General features: G+C 45.9%; 1 protein-coding gene across 1 annotated transcript in view; it reads right to left on the reverse strand.

The window, feature by feature from the left end:
- Window positions 1-892: 892 nt before the first annotated feature.
- The window catches only part of LOC126260465 (alpha-taxilin), a 234,459-nt gene continuing 211,470 nt past the window's right edge, over window positions 893-23,881 (reverse strand). The window contains exons 4-8 of the mRNA XM_049957796.1: window positions 21,070-21,264; window positions 17,780-17,908; window positions 14,270-14,428; window positions 7,791-8,007; window positions 893-1,338 (exon numbers count right to left, since the gene is read on the reverse strand). Coding sequence (XP_049813753.1) covers window positions 1,067-1,338; window positions 7,791-8,007; window positions 14,270-14,428; window positions 17,780-17,908; window positions 21,070-21,264 — 972 coding nt within the window. The 3' untranslated portion in view covers window positions 893-1,066. The remainder of the gene's footprint in view (window positions 1,339-7,790; window positions 8,008-14,269; window positions 14,429-17,779; window positions 17,909-21,069; window positions 21,265-23,881) is intronic.

Genomic DNA, 23,881 nt, shown 5'->3' on the forward strand with positions numbered 1-23,881 from the left:
CCATCAAGTAATTTTAATCCGAATATGAACACACAAATTTGAATATTGGCTCTGAGCACTATGGGACTTAACTTCTGAGGTCATCAGTCCCCTAGAACTTAGAACTACTTAAACCTAACTAACCTAAGGACATCACACACATCCATGCCCGAGGCAGGATTCGAACCTGTGACCGCAGCGGTCGCGCGGTTCCTGACTGTAGCGTCTAGAACCGCTCGGCCACTCCGACCGGCACATATTTGAATATTCTAGACCTGTTCCTTGCGTATGTTAAGAATCCAGTAAGTGTTTTGTTTCTCACAATAAGCCTGCCTTTAGAGGACATGTTTATGCTGCAGCCTAGCTGGTGCACGTCGCCGGCACAGCTAGCTGCTCACTGTCCAGTGGCCAGGTCGCATTTAACCTGAAGCTGCACCTTGGTCATTGGAGTAGCGTGCTTGATCCTCTGTAGGTGTGAATGGACTCACTCACTCACGCACTCATATTGACCAAGAGGCACTCACCTCCATGCGTGCCAGAATATGCGTGTGGGACTAGCAAAGGTGCACAGGTGTCAACGCACTTCAAGGAAGGTGCCTTTCATCTCGTGGGAACCTCTTCAGAAAAATTCGGGATGCAGCTTTCCGGACAGAAACTGCGAATATTATTCATCTTACACTACATACCGGTTCCCTAGACCAAATTAGGCAAATACAGACTCGCTGTAATGTACATAGGGATTCACTCTTCCCACAAACATTCTCGAATGAACGGACCGAATTCTTAAGATATGGAAAGAGAAAAGTACGCTCTGCCACGCACTTCACAGTGATTGGCAGCCTAAACATGTCTTTGCTACTTACCTTACACACATTCCAATACGCTGCCGTATTTCGGTATTAATTCGAGAAAGTCGTTTCGTAGCAATTTTATTAGACTATACATAGTGTACTGAATAATTTAGATATAGTACATTACAAAGTACATTAGATACAGAGTCGTAGACAAAGCGCGGGCGACAAAACGGTGCGCCGACAGCGCCACACGCGCTCGTCACTTTTTCTCCCTCCAGTGGCCACGCAGTCCTTCACTGGTCGATGTCTTCGCCGCCGCTCGTCTTTCCTTCACTGCTGCTATCCCGTACCGACACCGTTTTGGCATCCGGAACAGCCTTTACGTTGCAGCCTGGAACAGTCTCAACATTTCCCTCCTGGACAGCTTCCATGTTACCCTCCTGGGCAGTCTCCACTTTGCCCCCCGAGACAGCGTCCATGCTGCTCTCCGGGACAGGGTCCATGTTGCCCTCCGACGCAGCCTCCATGTTGACCTCTGGGACGGGGTCAGCTGAATCAGACATACCTACAAAGAGCAGAAGAGATATCAGCGGGAAGCACATTAATTCTGTAAGCTGGTCTGGAGCAGCAATGAGTTGGCGAGTTGTACAGCTCCTTTTTGACAGTTTAAGTCAATCTACAGGGTGATCCATTTGTGTAAGACGACCTTAAAACGAGAACAAGTGGTTATACAGAAATTTAAAGTCAAGTAGTACGAGGTGGTAGAGAGGGGGGGAACATGGTGAGACTGTATTACCAACTTGGTGGCTATTTTGTAAGCATCCATCTTTGATGCAATAGAAAAACAATTCTGTCTTGCACTTAAGCACAGTGCTATTCATCCTCTGTTTCTGGCACATTTCGTGTAGAATAAAACAAATGCTGCTGAAAATACAGAAAGGGTACGCGATGTGCTCGGCGTGTCGTCTACCATGTTTATGGTGGTTGTTACCCGGTTCATCTCAGTGACTTTAATCAACACATACACCGGAATAAGATTTCCGATCTCCATCGCATACGTAGTTGCCTCTCCCATGTCCCCACAGACAGAAATCTAATGGACCTGAATTTCGGGAATATGGATGGCCACTCCGCCGGACTTCTCCAACACATCCCGCTCCATGGGAAAGTTATTTATTGCTTGGAAATCTTTATGTTGAATGATGAATTTTATTTTCGACCGCAAAAAGAGAACGCAATTTTCCATATCAGTGTGTATGTCGAAGCACGAGTGTGCGCCGCTTCTGAGGCCAGAGCACCGTATTTGCACTTCGATATTCTTTCAAAACTTTTGTACCAAGCTGTGACTCACAAAACTGAGAAATCATTGACGTAACCTGTCTCCTGATGCGAAGCTGTGACCACCACTGATCGTAATCAGCCCTCTAAATAAAAAATGAAAATCGTCGATGCATCGAACTGGGTGTACAACTATAGGGCGAAAAAATTAACAAGGATTCAAGTAACAGTAAATCAAATATCAAAAAGTATAAATTATGGGGTTGAACAGTTTTTACAGGATTTGATTTAAGAGACATTTTCCTTAAGACAGATCCTTTGTAGTGGCATGCGGTGGAGATCTGTGGGCGCCAGTTATTAAGCTGAAAGTTTTAGCAGCTGGGAGATGTCAAAAAATTGTATAGGATTACGACAAATAATTTCCAAAAATGTGCAAAGGAAACAGTATGTGCTTCAGGATGTATCTAAATATTATAACCAACTTTCCAAAGCGTAACGAGAGATTTTATCAAAGAATAAGATTTTTGAGTTGAAATTGCTGTACTCTCCTCCTATTTACCTCAAGAACACTGTACAAATGTTACTACTAGTGAAAATTGCAGCACCATGAGGGAAATATCCCATCACAATGAAATTTATTCCACAGATTAGTGACATGAGAACAGTCAAATGATTTCAATCACAATACTGTACACAGCATGCAAACGATAACTATTTACAACGTGCCACAGTGATGTAGGGGAAATAAGAGACCAACAAGGAGACAGGTTCGTCTATTAAGGCGGGAAACAACGTCAAACTGTGCTACAAAAGCCACCTAAGCTACCCCGCATGCGCACTGCACGTGATTTTGAATATCCTTTCGCCCTTTTCACCTCGCCGGTTTTGTCACTCTTAACCGTTTTAACATTTCTTTTTGTCCCTAAACTCGTCCTTAACTTTTTTAGATTTTAACTACGTAAAATTAAAAACAAGCCTTTTTGTTTCTCAGCCTTTCTTAATAAGAAACTTCTGTGCTTGTTTAAGGTGTTGTTTCGATTGAACTGTAAACGTAATTAGTTTTTGCATAAAATATTTTAAAGTTTTGGACGGTTGGTTACCATAATGAAAAAGTTTAGGTTACTAACGTTAATTAAATAAAATTTCACAAATCTGACTGACGTAAGCCGGTAGCGTAAGAGAACAGGGAATATTCAAAATCTTGTGCTGTAGCTTAGGTGGTTTTTGTGGGTCAAATTGAAGTCGTTTTCCGGTTTCATAGACCGTAAGTATATCAAAATGTTCGTCTCCTGCATCATTGTTTTATGCTGTAAACAGCTATCGTTTACACCCTGTATACACACTTTGACCACAAGAACTCAGTACGGTGTGAAACTGCTACGTGCTGCCTGGAACCAAAGATGGCCTGCACATTCTCCTGGGAACACACTGCCATACGGTTTGTAGGCGCGTCCATAAAGCATCGACAGTAATTGCAGGAGGATCAGAACGAACAAGTTGCCGATCGACTATATACCAGATTTGTTCCATGGACGACGTGTCAGGCGAACGTACAGGACAGGAAAGCAGTGGTACCTGTCGTTCTTCGAACAAAGCTTGCGTATTCCTCACCACGTGTGAGGCAGCCATTTCCTGCAGAAATATGGAATGTGGAGCTGCCTGAAAGAGGGGCAGTGACTTAGACACTAAGACATCTCGGATCTAGTGGCTACTGTACTGATTGTCCTCAATAAGCAGGAGAAATGATTGAATGTTATTGCCAACGGCGCCCCAAACCCTCAAGCTTGATATTTGTTCGTTACGTCGCTCAGCAGTGCAGTCTGCTCGACTGCGTTCGTTACGGTAGAGTCTAACACGCATGCGGCCATCACCGTAGAACATGTTGAAGCAGGACTCGTCCGAATACGCGACATTTTAGTATTCGGCACGCCAGTGGCGGCGTCCACTGTTGCATTGCAGTCTGTGGCATTGATGGTTTCTGGTCAGTAGAAGCCGACGCAGATGGCAAACGTGCCAGCAGTTCAGCCTCATGAGCGCTTATGGTGCCATTTAGCGCCCTAAATCACTAATCATCATCATAATCATCATCATCATCATCATCATCATCATCATCATCATCATCATCATCCGATTCGACTCTCATGAGAGTCATGAAGTGGAGATCATGAAGTGAACGAATAACCAAAACAAGTCCAGCACGTAGTAAAGTCGTCTTCAGCGTACATAGCAATCCAGCGAGCAATGCAAATTTCAAACGTAAATCAGGCAAGGTCAAAACTGTGCTATTCAACGGCTCATAGCTAAAAGCTTCAGTGACTAGAGAGATGGAGGGAGGGAGGGAGGGAGGGAGGGAGGGAGGGAGGGAGGGAGGGAGGGAGGGAGGGAGAGGCCAGTAATAGCCGGGCTGCAGCGTTTAGCAGTGAACACTCGTAAGATGGTGGCGGCACCTCACGAGCTCGGCATCGTGGCTTCGTCCTGCGCGAGCGCAAGCTGTGGTTGTTGTCCGGTGGCCGAGTAGCTCTGGCGTGTTTCCCCTATCGATACTTTGGCTAGGCGGAAATTCCAATCGCCGTCAGATACTATAATAATAATAATAATAATAATATATAATAATAATAATAATAATAAACCAGCTTTCAGCAGACGGCGCTGAACCGTTCCAGACATGCCCACAGCCATTTCAGAGCTCCACATCAAATCAACACTGTGGACAAAGCTGTTCTGCATGTTTCGGCCATATGTACAAGATGGCTGTCGTCCCATACCGCGATCATATCGTATGGTTCAGCACCCTCTCGTCGCCGTATACAACGCACTTCCGCGAATAGTGAGAGAGTCGTACATCAATGGAGCTTAAGTGCCTGGCGGAACGACTGAAGTCGGTCGAGTTTCGCCTATTCTACGCAGGGCGAAACGACCTGCGAGACGCCTGAGTGTCGCCGCAGTTTATGTGTTTACTGTTCCGGCGCATACGGAAGGAAGACTGCTGGCACCGACTTACTGCATTGTCCTCATGATTCTGAGAATACTTGTGGACCGTGCCCTGCTGGACGCGACTGTCTGGCGCTGGATGGAATGGCCTAGGCATGTTGTTTTCGTGGCCAGTCAAACGGCAAGTTCAGTGCCCTCAGCTGAATAGCATAGGCACGATTGGTCTGAGGCTAGTTGACGTCTTAAAAGCCCCGCTCGAAATTGGAGGGAGCGGTCGCTATTGGCGCGAATGATGTTCTGAGATAGTGTGGGGTAATTTTGGAATCAGCACTGAATGCTGATTCGCGGTTTTCGAGGATAGTACGGAGTTGAGTAATGTTGGCTTCGCTCTTGTGTCCTGCGGGCGTAGGGGATTTGGGAGCTGATCTTCATCGCAGTCGGATGGTCTTGTGACTTAGTCGCACTTTTTCGGGAGAACGTAGAATTCTTGGACAGCCTCCGAGGCCGTGGGTTGAAACAGAGTTGCTGCACAGCAGAAGTCGGCGCCTACATCATCAGAACGCTGCCTACCGACGACCTGCTACAGATTTCAGGATTGGTAAAGTATTTTGCGGCTCTGGCATTGTAGGACCTATCAATTTTACACTGAAGTTCTTAACAGCACACGTTGCTCGCTTTGCTACAAGTCTACCATGCTCGTTTCTCCATGTGATCCCATTTGAGCTCTCACTACTAATGGCGATACTGCAATATAGTCGGGAGAGTAATATATGATTCATTAGGACCTCCAGTCATTATCGTCATATTGCATCACAGAGGCTAGGAGCCCCTTGTTCTCGGGCCAACTCTTATTCTCGTAATAGTTCAGTGTACCCCATCCATTAACCTAATGTTTGTGTCGATAATAATGTGCCTTTATGTTCTGATGTATAATAAATCTCATTGTAATATTTAATCCGCATATCGTTTCGTGTTGTGAGTGTGCACTCCCTATTCTACCAACTAGCAGGGCCCACCATCATTTCCTTTCCTTACCGTTGTGCACATAATTAATTAGGTTGTAGGTAAGGAGGGGGTCGAGTGTATGTCTCGTTCTCATGCATAATTCGTCAGAATTAAAGAATTACAAATTCTTGTCCATCCCAGCACCTCGCATACACTCTAGAAGTTTTATGGACTAATACAGCGACATTAATAACAGAATTAAAAATACGCTTTAACACAAAACACAACAATGCGCCAGGAAAGAATTATCCGAATGGGACGGAAACTGGTAGATGTGATGTACATACACAGAAAAACAAACGATTGCAATTTCAGAAAAGTTGGATGGTTTATTGAAGAGAAAGACGTTCACAAATTGAGCAAGTCACTAGCACATAGGTCCACTTCTGGACCTTACGCAAGCTGTTATTCGGCGTGACATTGAGTGACAGAGTTGTTGGATGTCCTCCGAAGGGATATCGCGCCAAATTCTGGCCAATTTGGCGCGTTAGGTCGTCAAAATCCCAAGCTGGTTGTATGGCCCCCACCTACAATGCTCCAAACGTTCCCAGTTGTGGAGAAGTCCGGCAGTCGTGCCAGCCAAGGTAGGGTTTGTCAAGCACGAAGACAAGCAAGAGAAAGTCTCGCTGTGTGTGAGCGCGCATGATATTGCTGAAATGTAAGCCACAAATGGTTTGCAATGAAGGGCAGCACAACAGAACGCGCAATATCGTCGACGTACGGCTATTCTAAAAGGGTGCCCTGGATTACAACCAACGGGGTCCTGCTCTGAAATTAAATGCACACAAAACCATGACACGTCTTCGCTACTCATCAGGGCTCAGTCCGAGGTGGGACTCACCAGTGACGACAACTCTACTCCAGTCAATGAGGTTCCAGGTCGGAGGCGTGTCTGGAGATGCATCGGACAGCGGTCGGATACCAACCCGACCGGACCAACGACCAGGAGAGACCATCCGGGGTGCCATTTCACTTCGTAGCTGCACCCCTTCGGTTGACATCTGAGGCACCTTTACAGCACATTGGTACGTCGACGATATTCTGTACCCCGTTTTGTTGCCGTTTGCAATTACATTTCAGAAGATAGCGCCTCCCCCCCCCCCCTCCCCGACACACAGCGAGAGTTTCTACTGCTCGTTTTCGAACTTTGCCATGACCGACAAGGTCGCCGGATCTCTCTCCAGTTGCGAACGTTTCGAACATGGCCCTCCAACCAGCTCGGAATTTTGGCGATCTAACGCGCCAACTGGACAGAATTCGGCATGACATCCCTTAGGAGGGCTCCCAAAAACTCTATGAATTAATGCCCTGCCGAATAACTGCTTGCATAATAGTCACAAGTGAACCAACGCATTATTGACTTGCTCAATTGGTGAAGCTCTTTCTCTCGGATAATCATCAAAATTTTTTGACACTGTAATCATTTGTTCATTTGCACATGTACATTACATCTACCGATTTCTGTCCCATTCAAATAATTCCTTTGTGGTGCTTCTGTTTCTCTCTCTTTTTTGTATTAGAGTGTAATATTAGTATTCGTTAATCAACTACTGAACAATAGATTTTGAGATAAATTAGATTCTACTGTGATTTCTTGTCTTTCCAAGTGGAAGGAGCATCCCTTCTTCTCCGATGGAGCCCAAATTACATACAACTTTGTTACTGTGAATCGATCAGAAGTACGGTGTAGCACAAAAGAATAAAATCAAATTTTAAAGTAGGAACCACCCTAACGGTGCTGCATAGTATGGAGTAAGTGGCCCCCAACACGGGAACCCCGTGGTTTCGGCCGCACGGCCTGACCTGGGACGGCGGCGAGCTGGCTCATGAGCAGCTGTCGCTCGGCCTGCAGCGTGCGGCACAGCTTCTCCAGCTGGGCCGACTGCCGCGTGACGCGCTCCAGCTCCCGCACCTGCTGGTCCCGCTCACCCGCCATCTGCTGGAGCGACTCGTGGCTCTTCTCCCAGCGGCTCCGCCACGACGCTGTCTCCTTCTCCAGCTGCGTGATCTTCTTGCTCATCTGCAAAACAACCACAGTGCTGCCGCTCAACAATCTGGCGTGGGTCCAGGGTTCGGTTTGGGGGGAGGTCCTCCCCTCTCAAACCAAAAGAATATGATATGAGCCCCACTTTTAACTGTAACAGAATCTTCGGATTTAAATACGACTAATAATAATAGTAATAGCAATTATATACATAGAAATTTATATAATAATACGCGTAATAATTATTTATTTATTTATTTATTTATTTAAAGTGGAAAGATCAGGGCCTTCGAGCTGTGAACATTTTCTATCATCCAGTCTTTACTAATAAAGAGTTGAGAAATAGTTAATACACACTATCCAGTCACATTAATGTGATCGCCTGTCGAAAGCCCGAATTATAACATTTTGCACCATGCATCACTGTAAGACGTGCAGTGAGATTCTAGGAGGTACCAACAGGGATGTGGAGCTATCCCGACTCCAGTGCTGCAGCCAGCTGCGCTAGGTTTCTCGGATGAGGATCCATGACACGAACAGCCTGATTGTGGTGGTCTCACAATTTCTCGATTGGGCTTCAATCTGGGGAGTTTGTTAGTCAAGGGAGTATGGTAAACTCATCCTGGTGCTCTTCGAACAGCGCACGTACAGTATGAGCTGTGTGACGTGTTGCGTTGTCCTGCTGGTAGATGTAATCGTGCTGAGACAAAACAAACTGCATTTAGAGATCGACATGGTCCCCAATGATAATGTATAATTCTGTTCCTTCCAGAATGACGATAGCACGCGGGGAATGACACAAAAACATTCTCCATACCATAATGCTCTGGCGATTTTTGTAGGGTGTTTGCTATCAAGCGTTTCACGACGTACACGACAATGGTCATCTCTCCAATGGAGCATAAAAAGGAGATTCACCTGAAAAGGCCACTTCATGGACATCCATTTGTGGTACTGGCGTGCAGATTCCAGCCTTCGTCGCCGATGAACGGCAGTCGGCATGAATGCAAGGAAACAAATGCCTGCTGTGGAGCCCCATACGCAGCAATGTTCATCATCTGCTCAACACTCGCAGATCTATTCGCACGTACACATCGCCATTGTCGTTCACCTCTGTCATCTAAGGCCTGTGATGCACCATAGTCACCTTGGCACCAGTTTTAAATAGCGACGTTTTGCAACTGACTAACAGTTTACAAACTTAGCCGTTTCGGAAGTGCCTCAACCCTTGAACTGAATACCAACGATCATACCCTATTGGACGTCAGATAAATAGCGCCTTCTCCGCATTACGAGACCGCACTGTTTTCTACAACCCACCCAACACGCTTTACATACACTCCACGGCTAGTGCTGCCCCTGGCGTAAGTGAGTGGTTGTTGCACGTTGACGTCGAACATAGGTGGTGGTCACATCAATCAGACTGGACCGTGTAGAATTCAAACATAGATTCGAACTGTAGAAGAGATTACGAACCAAATGACTGCAATAATTGTTTGGCTGAAAACATAATTATCGAGTTCGTAGGTTTTATAGACAAATTACCTCCAGAAATGTAATTTTCCCTGTGATTCGCAACCCACTGATGTGTTGCCAAGGGGAAGGACTGCAGATCAGGTCTGCATAATTTTTAGATTTCTGCAAATAGATCTAGTACAACAGTACAAACTTGCTCCGCCGCCCCTGTTCCGCATGAGTCCTTTTACCCATGAGGGCGTTGGGTTGGCGTCAATGAAGAACGACCAACTTAAAATCCAGGGAGTCTCCCACGCAACACTCGAAATGCCGCAGAAGGGTCGGTGAAGTTGGCTTCAAGGAGTTACTTTTTAGCAATGTAGTTATTCTGTTGTCTGTCTCTCGAGAAAATAAAACCAAGAGACACGCGCTCTCAAGGCCACTCGCAAGAAATATCTAGTCGCAGTTGGCTGATTTTGACAGTTAAGACTGCCGTGCAAGTCTACCACCATCTTGGTTGCAACACGTGCTGGACATCATCTTCAAGTCAGATGTGTACGAGAAACTCATGGTAGGAATTTGGTCACATTTGTAGAGCGTGTGCGCTATTTGGGCGACTGCTGTAACAACATGTACTCGTGTCTGATTCTACAAACACTCGAGTGACGGCTGACTGATGCTTTTGTTGTAACCAACACGCATTATACAGATTCTGAATTCAACTGCAGTTACTATGTTACTCTTGTCTAGCTTTTCCACCTCTCACTAAGACTTTCAGGCAAGCCAGTATCGGAACACTTGCTGGAGGTTGGAACATCTGATGCTTAAAGGTCCAGGAGACAGGTAATTTGTGGAGGTAAGCCACAATTTGTATAATTCCAGGACGGAATGACAGAATTGCAGTATCGCTTGTCATCATCGATGGAAATCAACTACCTATTTCAATTAAAGTTGTCCAATGTAATATTCGTATCGCATTTTCTATCTGTTAATCTCGTCAAGTGCAGTCACGAAGCTACACATTAGATTTCTACAATCCATCTACAGAGACCTCTCTTACATCTAACCAAACAGCCTTAGTTAACATTACAATTCATATACCACACAAGTGATAGACAATCATATTATTATTATTACTATTGTGGAATTTAGTAACAGTCTTATTAACATTAATCATTAATAGAAAGGGTTGCAAAGTATAATGTTTCAATTTCACTTGCATGAAATTGCAATTCAGAGAGATACTTTTGAGAAGTACATGCTCCATGCAATTTATTTAACCACTGTAATAGGAAAAAAACTATCGAAACTATGACAGCTTCGTTATTTACACGATCTAAAATCGAAGTGTGGAATGGAATGGAATGTCGTGCGACGAGGGCCTCCCGTCGTGTAGACCGTTCGCCTGGTGCAAGTCTTTCGATTTGACGCCATTTCGGCGACTTGCACGTCGATGGGGATGAAATGATGATTAGGACAACACAACACCCAGTCCCTGAGCGGAGAAAATCTCCGACCCAGCCGGGAATCGAACCCGGGCCCGTTGGATTGACTGTCTGTCGCGCTGACCACTCAGCTACCGGGGGCGGACTAATCGAAATGTGCTCCCACCATATTCTGAATATCCCTTAGCAATACCATTCTGAACAAAGACCTATACCTGCTTGTAAATTGAGGAACGCTGTTTCCTGCTTTTCTCATTGTCTCGCCTTACTCCACTCATGTGGTTTGTCGGTTCTACCTGTGGCTCACGAACGAAGTCTGGTTTTTTGTTGGCAGCAGCTCTGGTCACAGCCTCTAGCTGGCCGCCTTTCCCTGACTGTAATGTTTTCTCCTGCTGGGTTGTCAGCAAGCCCATGCCTTTAGAGTTGCCCTAAGCAACCAATTGAAAAGTATATTGTGATATAGTAACTACCTAGAATTCTCTGCCATTTCCGTGATAGAAGTTTTCGTACTACTTTATTCTCCGAAAGTTACCTGAGGAATTTTGAAATTGGTTTATACAGAAATACAAATTCGTTGAGTCACGAGCCCCATGAACAGCTGCTATGAGCTTAAGTTAGTCATGTTAGCTGTGAGGTGTTCCCATCAACAGAAACTAAATATTAATTACTATCATACTGTTGCAACTACATCTGCTTGAAATTTTTTACTGCAGACAAGCCTTTGTCTCCCTTTATAATTTGTACCCCCAAACTTCCCTCATCGAACTATCTGTTCATTGATGCCTCTGAATGTATCCGATCAAACGATCCCTTTGAAACGTAACAGCTCATTCTTCTTACGATTTCGAAGCTAATTTGGAGTTTATCATAAACTGCTAATTGATCAGGTACGACCCATAAAATCAATTTCGCGATTTTAGCTATGTAAAAATTTTAAACAACTTAACATCGAAGTACTCACTAATATTACTTCCATCCGTTGGTAGGAACATGTCTTGTCAATTCGTTCAGTTATAGTTAGGACTTTTCATTTACGAACACTCGAGTAACAAAAGAGACACGTAATATATTGTAATTATAGTGTTTGAAACCTTTAAAAACTCTATTTCTCATACTGTGAGCCTACTATGCTGCAGGGCAACAGACCATCTAATTGCTAAGTATTTATTGTAATTCATGAAATGCAACCAGATTAACAATGTATACAAAGTGTTTATTTGGGTTGACGTATTTATTAAAATTTCTTTCACGCGAGAAAATACACTCCTGGAAATGGAAAAAAGAACACATTGACACCGGTGTGTCAGACCCACCATACTTGCTCCGGACACTGCGAGAGGGCTGTACAAGCAATGATCACACGCACGGCACAGCGGACACACCAGGAACCGCGGTGTTGGCCGTCGAATGGCGCTAGCTGCGCAGCATTTGTGCACCGCCGCCGTCAGTGTCAGCCAGTTTGCCGTGGCATACGGAGCTCCATCGCAGTCTTTAACACTGGTAGCATGCCGCGACAGCGTGGACGTGAACCGTATGTGCAGTTGACGGACTTTGAGCGAGGGCGTATAGTGGGCATGCGGGAGGCCGGGTGGACGTACCGCCGAATTGCTCAACACGTGGGGCGTGAGGTCTCCACAGTACATCGATGTTGTCGCCAGTGGTCGGCGGAAGGTGCACGTGCCCGTCGACCTGGGACCGGACCGCAGCGACGCACGGATGCACGCCAAGACCGTAGGATCCTACGCAGTGCCGTAGGGGACCGCACCGCCACTGCCCAGCAAATTAGGGACACTGTTGCTCCTGGGGTATCGGCGAGGACCATTCGCAACCGTCTCCATGAAGCTGGGCTACGGTCCCGCACACCGTTAGGCCGTCTTCCGCTCACGCCCCAACATCGTGCAGCCCGCCTCCAGTGGTGTCGCGACAGGCGTGAATGGAGGGACGAATGGAGACGTGTCGTCTTCAGCGATGGGAGTCGCTTCTGCCTTGGTGCCAATGATGGTCGTATGCGTGTTTGGCGCCGTGCAGGTGAGCGCCACAATCAGGACTGCATACCACCGAGGCACACAGGGCCAACACCCGGCATCATGGTGTGGGGAGCGATCTCCTACACTGGCCGTACACCACTGGTGATCGTCGAGGGGACACTGAATAGTGCACGGTACATCCAAACCGTCATCGAACCCATCGTTCTACCATTCCTAGACCGGCAAGGGAACTTGCTGTTCCAACAGGACAATGCACGTCCGCATGTATCCCGTGCCACCCAACGTGCTCTAGAAGGTGTAAGTCAACTACCCTGGCCAGCAAGATCTCCGGATCTGTCCCCCATTGAGCACGTTTGGGACTGGATGAAGCGTCGTCTCACGCGGTCTGCACGTCCAGCACGAACGTTGGTCCAACTGAGGCGCCAGGTGGAAATGGCATGGCAAGCCGTTCCACAGGACTACATCCAGCATCTCTACGATCGTCTCCATGGGAGAATAGCAGCCTGCATTGCTGCGAAAGGTGGATATACACTGTACTAGTGCCGAAATTGTGCATGCTCTGTTGCCTGTGTCTATGTGCCTGTGGTTCTGTCAGTGTGATCATGTGATGTATCTGACCCCAGGAATGTGTCAATAAAGTTTCCCCTTCCTGGGACAATGAATTCACGGTGTTCTTATTTCAATTTCCAGGAGTGTATGTACTGCTATTCGAAACAGGAAATATGGTAGTAATATTTGGTATAATAGAGTTTCAGTGTAATTAACACAAATGGAATCAGCATGGTTTACTCGCATCATTTCATTTCACTCATTTTTCCATGAGAACAAGAGATCTGTAACTGCCTTTGTATCTTACTTCGTGCATTTCAATTGTAACCAACGGATGAAAACATTTTTTTGTAATTATCAACAAGTTCTGCAATTATAATTAGCCAGTTTACTATACGCAACAGTACATCAGTTGTTAGAGTGCATAAGGCGCGCGAGAAATCGTGTGGAGGGCCCAGTACAATGGAAGATCTTGAGAGCATTGTGTGGCGTAATAAACTGTACACCTGAAATAATAACTGACTTTTCACATCTTTTGAGGCCGGTGGTGTTCTCTGGCCAGTCTTCATTCAAGAAACTTACAGGAGGTATCACCTGCAGCGAAGCATCGAAATGAAGATCTGTTCTGATCAACGTTTACTGTTTTGAACAAACTGAATCACACCTATCCAACTTTAAGAACTACCGACAAATTTAATATTTCGCAAAAACGTTTACTTTGAATTATTTTCTGTTGACAACATTTATCGCGTGCAATTCGGTTCGGTATATGCTCGTTTACGTACCGAAATTTTATTGGTCTTTTCGTGGACAGAGGTTACGACAAGAGAAACGTTGCGAGAGCAGACTGATTCCGCTCACCTTCTCCATGTCCTCCTTGAACTTGTTGAAGACCGACGTGCTGCGCGTCATGGCGGTCTGGAAGTCGTCGAACTTCTCGGCGTAGAGCGCCAGCTGGCTGCGCAGGTTCTCCTCCGTCTGCTCCATGGCGTGCACCTGCTCCTCGTACTTCATCACATCCTGCAACACCACCACACACACTCAGCGCCTACTCTCCCTGTCTGGACAACAGGCACGCTCACAAACGGGTCTCACCATATGGGACCAGTGGCCTAACTATAAATAGTACGAATGGCGAGAGATGATTCCCGGCAGTTGGCAGTGCTGTTGCCAGCTGTCAACAGTAAAGCGCAAACCTGCTGGTAAAAAAAGGTCGTGCGTAGGGCTATGACAACAGTGTGGCGTTGCCATTTAGGATCGTGTTACGCGATGATTGAGGTAGGCGCGCGATGCTCTTGCGCCAAGTCCACTGTAATTGTCAGGGATCTTCTCTCACCGACTATAAGTTATGTCAGCACGAGCGTGTGCCCAGAGCACAATTGTATCAAAATTTAAGAAGGGCTAAACAAAAGATAAAGGGTAAGTAGAAGTAATGATAGTAGTAGGAGGAGCAGGAAGTAAAGGTAGGAGTAGTGGTGGTGGTGGTGGTGGTGGTGGTGGTGGTGGTAATAGTGGTGGTAGTGGTAGTAGTAGTAGTAGTAGTAGTAGTAGGAAGAGGAAGAAGAAGGAGAAGGGCATGGATCAGAGGGCACTAAAAAGGGAGTGGGGCAGAGATGTATGAAAGGAAATCTGGAGGCAATTCGCATTGAAACGTGTTGAGCAAGTTCCATAAAACCTACCTGTCCTTGCTACTGAGACGATTGTTTCTAGTTTTTGGCTACTACACTGAACTACTCTCGTTATACCAAGTGAGCGAAGACAGCGATTGAGTACACACATTATTTTGGGTTTGTTTTGTTTGTTACGGCTTTTCAGTGATCAACAAATGAAAAAGGAATCGCGAAATTGTTGCAACGCTGGTCACATTGAACATGTAAACAGACTAAGAAACGATGAGGATTACACAGAAATGGAGAACTGTCGGCAACGTAAAGTGGAGAGGGAAGGAGGGAAGGCCGGAAATAAGGAAAAGGGGGAGGAGGGGGAGTTGCATAGCTCTTTGCCCTGGTGTCAGTTATGTTGCCACACTGAATGGGACACACTATTCGATCTGTTGCTTACTGTATTTGTTATACCATCCTTGCTGAGTGAAATCCATTTTTCGCAAGGCACCCACAAGAAATTACCCATAAATCCTTCCACGTGCCAGCTACACCATCACAGTTTACCAACAGGAGATTGGGGTTTAACGAACTGTCGACGATAATGTCATTGTAGAGATGGTGCCCAAGTTGGATTGTGCACCATCCAGGCACATGGTGTATACACTGCTGCCACTGGACATTGACGTATCACTTCATACGGGACAAAACACAACGCAGAGTTCTGTTTAACGCAACTACCGCACTGCTGTGTCGGTAGAAAGACGATGGTGTCGTCTTCGGCGATGACTGCAGACTTGGGCTGACTGGTACTACACTCAGACGTAAGCAAGCAAGCTGATACGGTGGCGTATGGCATGGATAAGCTGGTGTCTGTCGCTCATTCATCACTGCGTCGTCCGCCCCTGGTAACTGAGTGGTCAGCGCGAAGGAATGTCATACCTAACGGCCGGGGTTCGATTCCCAGCTAGGTCGGAGATTTTCTCCGCTCATGGACGGGGTGTTGTGTTGTCCTTCTCATCATCATTTTATCACCATCGACACGCAAGTCGCCGAAGTGGCGTCAACTCGAAAGACTTGCACCAGGCGAACGGTCTAGCCGACGGGAGGCCATAGCCACATGGGATTTTCATTTCCATCACTGCGTCTGGCAGGGACTATGTCAATTCGTGGTACCAATCTTGGCTTGGCACCTTGCTGTTGGACGTCACCACAGAGGACTCGTCTGAAAAGCCGACGTGGCGCCACACTTGCATCCAGTGTTGACGTTGGGCGCACTACTGCTGGCGCGCACGCTCTGCTGAGGCGTTAAGGGAAGCCCCAATAGTGGTCGCCACACTGCCAGTCCGTTGTGCTTTGACGTCGTCGCACTGTCCCTGTGGATACTTGTCTTGGTTTGAACAAGACCGTTTCTTGACTCCAGGTACATGAAGTTGATTGTACGATCCCGCACGGCCGAATGAACAATATATATCCTCTCGTGCGATAGTCGTGAGGAACTGTTGAGATCCTCCATGACGTTTAGTATGGCTCTCCTGAACCCTCGATTCCAGGTTGGCATGACAGTCTCGGAATCCCGACCAATGCGCGCAGCAGTTGCAACTGGCTACAACGGTGCCATTGCCAACTTCCAATATTTGCTGGTAGAAAGCTTAACATGATCTCACAAAGCAACATTCAAATGTGATTTCTCAATCAGAAGCCCGCTGTGTACTCTCTGTGCAGTTTGGCTAAAATGCTTAACATCTGCAAACCCAGAGCCGCGCGGGATTAGACGAGAGGTCTATGGCGCTGCAGTCATGGACTGTGCGGCTGGTCCCGGCGGAGGTTCGAGTCCTCCCTCGGGCATGTGTGTGTGTGTGTGTATGTGTGTGCGTGTGTTTGTCCTTAGGATAATTTAGATTAAGTAGTGTGTAAGCTTAGGGACTGATGACCTTAGCAGTTATGTCCCATAAGGTTTCACACACATTTTTTTGCAAACCCAGACATGCAGTACACTCCCTGCCAATTTGACGCTTGTTTCTTTCGCCATCATGGTGTTGCAGTTTTAATGTCCAGAAGTGTAATACGATTCTCGCATTTTTGGATCGCCAGTTCAAGATGGTAGCCTAAATTTAATTACATTATAGGTATTTTATGAAATTAATGTAAGGAAGGACCTGGGGGGGAGTGCTGCTGCGCTTTGCTGAGGACCACGGAGAAAGGCTGTGGGATTCGTGGGTCATTCTACTTGTTTGCCTAGATAATGCAATGATTTCATTTAAAGTTTTTTCGGAATTTCACAATCTGCGTTCCATGTGCAATGAGTTGCCCTCAATGATACTTTAATCTTCGAAGATTATGTACAATAACACACAGTTTACGTAATATTTTGGTGTGGTAGCTTGTACTATTGAGATTCCTCATAGACTCGCGTTTAATATGCTACTCGCTTAAGAATGATATTAAATAAATGTTCGTAATTCAAATTGCAGAGATCATATCTTTATTTTTGGTGTAGCCCAGTGATGATCTTGTACTCTAATGTTCATTGACTTTACAGAGTAATTTTTCTCCCGTCTGAGGTGTGTGCAGTCACACCCCTTCCCCCCCCCCCCCCCGGCTTATTATGATCCCCAGGCAACAGGCATATCCATCACAGTCACTTAACACTACATAAATCCAGTATCTCAACCACCCCGTCGCTTCGATATGGCCTGCTGCTAAATGGCGAAACTGTGAATTTCGCGGTGTGTGGAAACGCTCAGTGCTAATGGAGGGTCGTACTCACATTGAGCAGCTGCTGCTTCTCCCTGAGCAGCTGTTCCTTCTCCAGGTTGGCCTGCATCCTCAGCTCTGCCATCTGGGCGTTGTGCAGCTGCGTCTCCAGCTCCAGCTGCTTGGACATCTTCTCCACTTGCTGGAACATACGAGGCGCCATGAGTTCCTCTCCCACATACGGTACACTAAATAAAACGTAGGCTGCATTACTATGAAGGAATTGATTATTTACATTAAGTATGGAAATATTGTGTAGTGTCATGTTGATAATTATAAGATACAGCAACACAGATCTTATGTAATAAGAAGATCATTATGTAGTTGCGAGTAGTGCGCGAGGAACATACGTCAGTAGGAAACAGCTGCAAAAACTAGGGGGCGTCGTAGTTTTCTGTAGGGTACATACTCCAAGATCAATGGACCTGGTCGATGAGTGATGAGAGATTTTGCGTATAGTTACTTCGAATGCTGAACTTTGTGGCTATGGCGACTATATGTGACTTGACAATGGCTGAACGCTTCCAGATTTGTCCTAAGGAAATGAAATCCAAAAACAAAGGAAGTAGGTTACAGTACAATTGTTCGCCCACTGCTTGAATACTGCTCACCGATGTGGGATCCGTACCAGATAGGGTTGATAGAAGAGAGAGAGAAGATCCAACGGAGAGCAGCGCGCTTCGTTACAGGATCATTTAGTAATCGCGAAAGCGTTACGGAGATGATAGATAAACTCCAGTGGAAGACTCTGCAAGAGAGACGCTCAGTAGCTCGGTACGGGCTTTTGTTGAAGTTTCGAGAACATACCTTCACCGAAGAGTCAAGCAGTATATTGCTCCCTCCTACGTATATCTCGCGAAGAGACCATGAGGATAAAATCAGAGAGATTAGAGCCCACACAGAGGCATACCGACATTCTTTCCACGAACAATACGAGACTGGAATAGAAGGGAGAACCGATAGAGGTACTCAAGGTACCCTCCGCCGCACACCGTCAGGTGGCTTGCGGAGTATGGGTGTAGATGTAGATGTAGAATGGAATGGTCGCTGCTGAGTGAACAGTTCTGGTCCCCTCAGCGCTGCCTCGTTCTGTTCAGCGCTGCTCTGTTCTCGGCGCCATAATAATCCCGCAGATGCAGCCTGTAGCTGCTGTTTAAGCCAAATTTGTCTCAGCTTAGATAACCCCGCCTATAAGGAGATCTAAGTGTTTGCTTGTTAAACGAATTTGTGGGGCCAATGCAAACAGAAAGGGTGCTTTCACCATTGTGCAAACGGTGGATAATTTGGTCTGTATGATTGTAACTGGGGACTGTACTTGTATATGGGGCCAAACCGTATGTACGGTACAATGTGAATGGCATCAGTGGCCATACAAATTGGAACATCCCCCTAAACACTGTACGAGACTGACCTGAAAGAACAACAGGACATTCCAATGTCTAGGAGGGACCGCAGCGCAGCAGCAGCTTGCTTGTGAGCAACTGCACCGTCACACCAGAGAAAGTTCCACGCGATCAACATCTGGATAGGTGTCGAGACAGGTGACAATCGGTTGAAAAATGGTATAGCGTAATCATCAGTGAATGCTCCTATTACTGGCTTGGTGTGTGATACTCAGAATCATCTCAGAAGATGTACAAGGGAAAGCGGCAAACTAATATTTCTGAAACGGGGAAAGAAGGCTATTGGGTTTTTGTAAAATTCCCATTAGTGGTCGCTGAGGACAGAATGACTGTTCAACAGTGTGTTGAGGTGATTTGTAGTTCTGCAGTTGCCCTATAATAGCGCATTTTTCTCTTTTCAAATGGTGCAAGACATCGAGTGCACTGACTGCCAGATGAGGCGTTTAAACCTGTGGCGGGTGGAGGGTGTAGTTCAGACCACAGGTGGTTCTCTGATTTTTTTATGGTTGTTTTTCGAGCTAAAATTTGGGCCCACTCATTCAGGATACCGTGGGCATAAAGAAATATATTTACTGTAACATTCTTGGTAACCAAGTGTTGATCTTTCTACATCTTCGCGGTGGGAGTGCTGTGTACACCACCGGCAACAAGAGGAAATCAGCAGTTTTCACACAGGATTGCATGCACGCATATATTCCTGTTTGACGAAGACTTTTGCACCTCGGCTTTCCCACAAAATAAACTAGTCTCATTTCTGATGGAAAATTTCTGGGGGTATTTGGAACAGCAGGTGAAACGTATGAATCAATATGCCCGCAACTTGGTAGCTCTACTGGTTGGTTGGTTGGTTTTGGGGTTTGATGGGGGCTAAACATCGAGGTCATCAGTCCCCTGTTCCAAACACACACACTTGTTAAGGGCCTATACAGTAAAAGCGTAACCTCTGCACCCAGAGGGAGGGAACACCAAGGGGTACAGAGCTAAAATGAACACTGCAATAACACAAAATAAAGGACACTTAAAAGGAGCAGAGCAAATAGTTGACTAGAGTAAAACAGACTACAGTGGTTGATGGATCAGGTAAAAGGTCAACCACTCAACTGCAAACGAAGAACCTCCAGCTGGAAAGCGTTGATAGAGGTACCAACACAACTTGTTACCATAAAAGACACTATATTGATATCCATGTCACAATTAAAAGTCGCTGGAGTGGGTGTAGCTGGAGAAATCATGCGAGAGCACCCAAACTAGAGTGAGTGATAAAACCCAGCTGCACGGATCAAACGTAAAACTGAGTCAGCTATAGAGGCATCGTCACCTAGAATTAAAGGAAGTGCAGCTGGTAAATGAAAGGACTGCCGCAAGGGGGCTAAAAGGAGGCAGTCCATCAGAAGATGGACCACTGTCAGCCCTGCATCACAGCGACACTGGGGCGGGTTCTCACGGCGAAGGAGATAGCTGTGGGTCAACGGCGTATGTCCAATTCACAGACGGCAGAGAACAACTGAGTCCCTACACGTCCATACGACCGTGGACGACTTTACCATGCGGAGCTTATTTGGCGTGTTCAAGACAGACCATTCAGAGCTCCAGACATCGCGGACCTAGCGAGTTCTACTGGGTCTAAACAAGAGATAGTGCCTTAGACTGAATATAGCATAGCTGAAAAGACTTGTAGACACTCTTCCTCGCGGGACTGAGGCCTTTATGAAGGCTAGAGGTGGTGTTGGGCAGTATGTCTCCTGCGGATGACTGGTTATTGTTGGACGTGCTTATTTATAAATGGAAATGTTTCCTGTTATTGTAATGGAACTGTGTGTAATTTTATAATCTGTGAAATAAAGCTCGCTACAAATGTTTTTGTGTGAAGGTAGTGTCAACTACGGAGGAGGTGACGCACCTGGTCGCGGAGGCGCTGCTGCTCGACGAGCTGCTGGAAGCGTCGCTGCAGCTCGCAGTTGTCGTCGCGCAGCTGGCTGGTGCTGCTGTTGTTGACGTGCACCTGCGCGCTCACCTCGGCCAGCATCTTCTGGAACTTGTCCGTCATCTCGCGGTGGCGCGCCTCCTCCTCGCGGATCCTCTGCAGGTTCTCATCCTGCGGCCAACAGGACCACCACTTCACTCACTTGAACAAACTATAGCCGAGTGGCTGCGGTACATGCAGACTCCCCTAAATGCGATACCAGTATAAAGCAACGATCCCAGAATCGACAACTTTACGAAATCGAAAACTCTGTTCTCGACAAACAGAAGGAAGCGAACACACATCCGAGAACCGAGAAACTTTCACGAGTACAGCCAAGCTGCAACCGGCACCACACTTCACCCACAAAGCCGGATGTAATCGTATAATTATCAATTCCCGGACGTGTCTCTACAGGAAGGTCAGAAAAGTCTGCAAAACTTGTAAGGGTGTCGCCGGGTAGTTGTGCTAAGAAAAAAAATTCAATACCTTGCTCCTTTCCGAGTTAATTCGAATTGAAGTTAACCGGTCAGGCCATTTCGCGCGCAAATTCAAGCGGCTGACCAGACACGAAGTCACCAAACGTGTTCTTCGTTCAGTTTCCTAAAACCAGACAAGAGTTTGATATAAAAATTGGACTTGGGGCGGTACTAAGGATCGAATCAGAGCCAAAGGCTGAGCCTCGTGCGCTGTCATCCACGCCAGGCATGTTCAAGAGGCGAACACGAGCGCTCACACTTGCTCGCTGCATGTGTAGTGAACGCTCACGGTGAAATGCGCCGCTCAGGTGTCACTACCCAGTGCAGGGGAAGTGCAAACTTCGCGCTGTCTTCAGAGGAATGACCATGTGTTACATCAGTTATAACTTTAAGGCACGTAAACACTAGGCCAACGAACGACAGCCAACCGTTTCGTAGGTCGAGATTTGATTTGCGTGTACGGGCGCAAATCGGAGCCAACGAATCGGTTGGCCTTGGTTGCGGTTTGGTCTACTGGTGATAACATCAAAGCTTTGCTGGCTGCGTTGAGACCGCTGTCCTAGTGGGGACGCCCGTCCAATGTTCGTTGCTTTAGTAGTGATTTGTTGCTTCTCTAGAACGGGCATATATCTAATGTTTTCAGGACAGCCGCCTGTCGCACTTACTGTGTTTTATTGACAGGTTTCGCTCTTTAATTTAACAGGAACATCATCAGAAAGTCTGGAATATATAGTTTAAAGTACAGTAAGTGGTTGTTAAATTAAAGAGCGAAACCAGTCAATAGACTGTACTGAGTGCGACCGGTCCCGAAAAACTTAGTTCCAGAAGTCAGTGTCTTCTCTGCTCGCTAAGGATTTCTATTTGTTGTGTTTAAATATACTAGAGTATAGAGCGAAATATGGAGAGACACTTAAAGCTGACAGAGTTTTACTGTGGATGGAAATGTTTATAGTTCCCTACGAACCGCAATCAGAGAGCAATATACAAGATGTGAAAAAGTAAATGGTGTCTTTATTGACGTCTTTTCGCCGTGAACGACAAAGAGGAACAAACAAAACTGGGAGTAGCTACGAACTTTCTTCTGTAGATGCAACTTTCCTACAAGAGGTCTTATTTTTGGAAATTTTAGAACCTACACAATTCAAGAACGATTCGAAATCCCTGCAAAACCCCTGCAAGCTCTTCACATTGTTTCTGACCACCCTGTAGAGGACATGCGTCCATAATGTGATTTCGTGTCGTCTCCAAAGCCTCTAAGAAACCAATTGATCTTAAACTTTTCATTTACAAAACTACATCTGTTTCTGAAATAACTTTTTCGGATAATATTACTTTTCCCATAAAAATCACAAAAGAACGCTTTTCGTATAAGTGTGTTTTCTTTGCCACACCGTCTTCCTATGCTATTTTAAGGAAACTTTTCCGTACAAAAAAAAACCCGAAATAAATATTTCGCTGAAGGTACTGTCGTATCGTCGATTGATAATGATCCAGTTATAGTTTCGTTATTGGTTATACTTACTTCGAAGGAGCGCAATTAAGCACCCCATGGCAAGTAAATTGAACAACTTACCATTTTATTTGCATTTGTTTATGGGGAACTTCTTTTCTTTTGCGAAAGAGAATAAAGCGTGTTTAAAAACTGTAGACCTAAATAGAATATTAAACAACTAATGAAACAACTCTTACTGAAATTTTATGTGTTTATGTTAATACAAATATAAAGCATGCGAATTCAATATTGTTTTTTGAAATATATCTCACTGCAATGTTCTTCAAGTGAACAAAGGAAAGCTGTTGCCTAAATTTCCGTAGTAAAAAGCAGCTGGAAGGAAACTTAAACTTAGCGTTGTTAAATCCTAACATAGTGCAAGCAATAAGGGTACCAAAAGATGATGTTCGAAAATGAATTAAAGTTCATAGAAAAGAAACATGAACTTGAAGATTCAAAGATAACATCTTAATTCTGTCAGAGACGAGAGAGGACCTGGATATGGAATGGTTCAAAAATGGCTCTGAGCACTATGGGACTTAACTTCTGAGGTCATCAATCCCCTAGAACTTAGAACTACTTAAACCTAACTAACCTAAGGACATCACACACATCCATGCCCGAGGCAGGATTCGAACCTGCGACCGTAGCGGTCGCGCGGTTCCAGACTGTAGCGCCTAGAACCGCTCGGCCACGGCGGCCGGCAAATGGAATGGATAGCGTCTCGCAAGGACGTTGTAAGATTACTATCAACAAAATCGAAACAGCGGTAATGGAA

Source organism: Schistocerca nitens, chromosome 1 (genome assembly GCF_023898315.1).
Source record: "Schistocerca nitens isolate TAMUIC-IGC-003100 chromosome 1, iqSchNite1.1, whole genome shotgun sequence".
NCBI lineage: Eukaryota > Metazoa > Arthropoda > Insecta > Orthoptera > Acrididae > Schistocerca > Schistocerca nitens.